General features: G+C 42.0%; 1 protein-coding gene across 1 annotated transcript; it reads right to left on the bottom strand.

The window, feature by feature from the left end:
- Positions 1 to 487: 487 nt before the first annotated feature.
- Positions 488 to 2,335, bottom strand: LOC142622635 (cytochrome P450 94A2-like). Its single transcript, XM_075796492.1, has one exon. The coding sequence runs from the start codon at positions 2,228 to 2,230 to the stop codon at positions 722 to 724; it is 1,509 nt and encodes a 502-aa protein (XP_075652607.1). The 5' UTR covers positions 2,231 to 2,335; the 3' UTR covers positions 488 to 721.
- Between the last annotated feature and the right edge of the window lie 285 nt (positions 2,336 to 2,620).

The raw sequence follows: 2,620 nt of genomic DNA on the forward strand, positions 1-2,620 counted from the left end.
TTTTTCCTGTTCTTGATTATTTGTTGTTCTAATTAAATTGGTTTTATGAGAAGAAGATTGTATTGTGTTTTGATTGTTTATTACCGTTAAGATACATATGAGAGAGTGAAATGAGTTCTGTTGAGAAGGGAGGTGAGTGAACAAAGAGGAAAGAGAAAAAAAAAAAAAATTTATTCTACCTGATATTTTTTTTAAGCTCAAGAGAGCTACTGCAGCAACTCTAAAAAAATGTGGATACTTTTGGATTTTGGAAAGATAGTTGGAGTTGATTTTTTGTGAGTTTGCTCTTCAAAATTGGGTTTAAAAGAGCCTATCGGAGATGCTTTTAGATGATTTAATTGCCACATGTTCTTTACGTGTACAAAAGATGGAGAGAATGAGAGGGTTTCTAATGGGAGTGGAGCCGGACGTGCAAGAAAAAAAAAATACTCCTAGATTGCATACATTTCACATCACAGTGAATCATTCATCATATAAACGCAATAACTTTACCATAGTTTTCTTGTTTATATAATATCCCTATTACCAAAAAATCAAAATCAAAACAAAAATAACTATATAGAAAGGGCAGTGGTTGCTACATCAACATTGTGTTTTCATAAACCTAGAAGCAGTTGAAAACTTGTAAAAAAAGAAAAAAAGCAGTTGAAAAAGTAAGGCGAAAACCAAACTAGGGTGCAAGTGTGGGGCCATGGGCTCAGTATAAAACTCAGGACAGGACTCAAGTCTCGCGATGATCCCTCTCCACAATCTTCACCGGAAACCCACCTTTCATCTTTGAAGTCAAATACGAAACAAACTCTGGTTCATGGTTTACACCTTCTTCAAACGCTGGCACCACCTTAAACCTCCTTAAAACCCCAGCTACCACCCTCTTCATCTGCAAGAATGCCATTTCCTTCCCCAAACAAATTCTGGGACCTGCCTGGAACACAGGGTATGTGTACGAGTCTCTCCCCACAAACTTCCATGACTCTTCCTCCTTCTTCAGCCACCTTTCTGGCTTGAACTCTGCCCAGTCCGATCCCCACAGCATCTCCAACCTCCCCATTGCGTATGGAAAGTAGGTCACTCTCATCCCCTTCTTCACCACTGTCCCGCCGGGCAATACGTCGTCGTTCACTGCCTCCTTTGAGTCAATCGGGACTGGCGGGTATAGCCTCATGCTTTCACATAGTGAAGCGTGTGTGTACACCATGTCTTTCACCTCGTCATAAACAGGCGCTTCTGATTTTTCAAAGATTTCATTTAGAATCTCGGATTCAATCTCTGGGTTCTTCGATAGAAGCCAAAAAAACCATGTTAAAGCCGCGGACGTAGTGTCACGCCCAGCAATTATAAAGCTGATCACAATGTCTGTCACGAAGTTCTCGTCCGAATGGCCGGAGCTCAAGAACCTTGACAACAGGTCCACGGAATCGGGGCTCTCTTTCTCTCCCAGCCTCTGCTTCTTTTCTTTGATTATGTTCAGTGCGAAACCTCGCACTTCCGAGATAGCGTTTTTGAGACGCTTTTCTGACCCAATATTCAACAACTTCTTGAATTTCCAGACGATTGGGAGTACCGCAGAGAACCTCTCGCTGCTAATCCTGACACCGTCTTCAAAGGCTAGGGCGAACTTGGCCTGTGGAAGAGAGGGCAACAAGTATGCGGGGTCGAACCCGAAAGCGATCTTACAAATATTATCAAAAGCAAACCTTTGAAGAATGTCTTGGAAATCAAGGACAGTTCCCTGTTTGGCAGCTGAGGAGAGAATGGGGATGAGGCGATCGGAGAGCTCAGTGTCAACAACGGTTTCAATGAACTTGCGGAGAGATTTGGTGTTGAATTCGTGGCTAGAGACTTGTCTTTGGAACTTCCAGGAGTCGCCGTCAATGTTGAAGATGCCGTGGCCAAGAAAGTCGGTGAGAGTTCGATTGAAAACGTGGCCTTTTCCGTAGTTAGAGAAGTTGGTCTTGAGGATGTGTTGGACCACGGCGGGGTTGCCGGAGAAGACCTGGCGGGTGGAGTAGTTGCGTTGGAGAACAAAGGTGGCGGAAGGTGAGACTTGCATGATGCCTGAGAGCCATGGGAGTGGCCGCTTTCGGTTGGCGAGGATGGCGAAGAATGAACCCACTAGAGGGTAGGATTTGGGGACTTTGGAATTGGAATTGGAATTGGAATTGAGAACGAAGAAGAAGAAGAAGAAGAGAAGGGAAAGTAAAGGAATTAGGATGAGAAGAAGCAACATTGCAGATTTGATTTTGGATTTTACTTGACTTGTGGGTTGGCTTTTCTCTTTCAGTCACAGGTCTTTGTTTTCTTTTCGTTGTTATATCGTTTGTGGCCGTGGATGGATATGTATTTATAGGGACGATTTGCTTTCAGATTTAATGGTCTTTTTCTTTTCATTAATAATAATATATTAAAATGCATGTTAATTAAGGGTAATAAAAAAAACAGTCCAAGATTCTACAAGTACTCAGGTTTAAATACAAATTATTGCGATCACGTTTCAGCTTTTTTTTTTTTTTTTTTTCACAGCCTCTCAGCTTTTAAGGGACAAAGACTGAACAGTAATCACAGACCCATTCAACAGTGCACAGTACACCGTAACTTTTATTGTCAGATATTTCTTTTC

The sequence above is a fragment of the Castanea sativa genome, chromosome 1, assembly GCF_040712315.1.
Source record: "Castanea sativa cultivar Marrone di Chiusa Pesio chromosome 1, ASM4071231v1".
NCBI classification, from domain to species: Eukaryota; Viridiplantae; Streptophyta; class Magnoliopsida; order Fagales; family Fagaceae; genus Castanea; species Castanea sativa.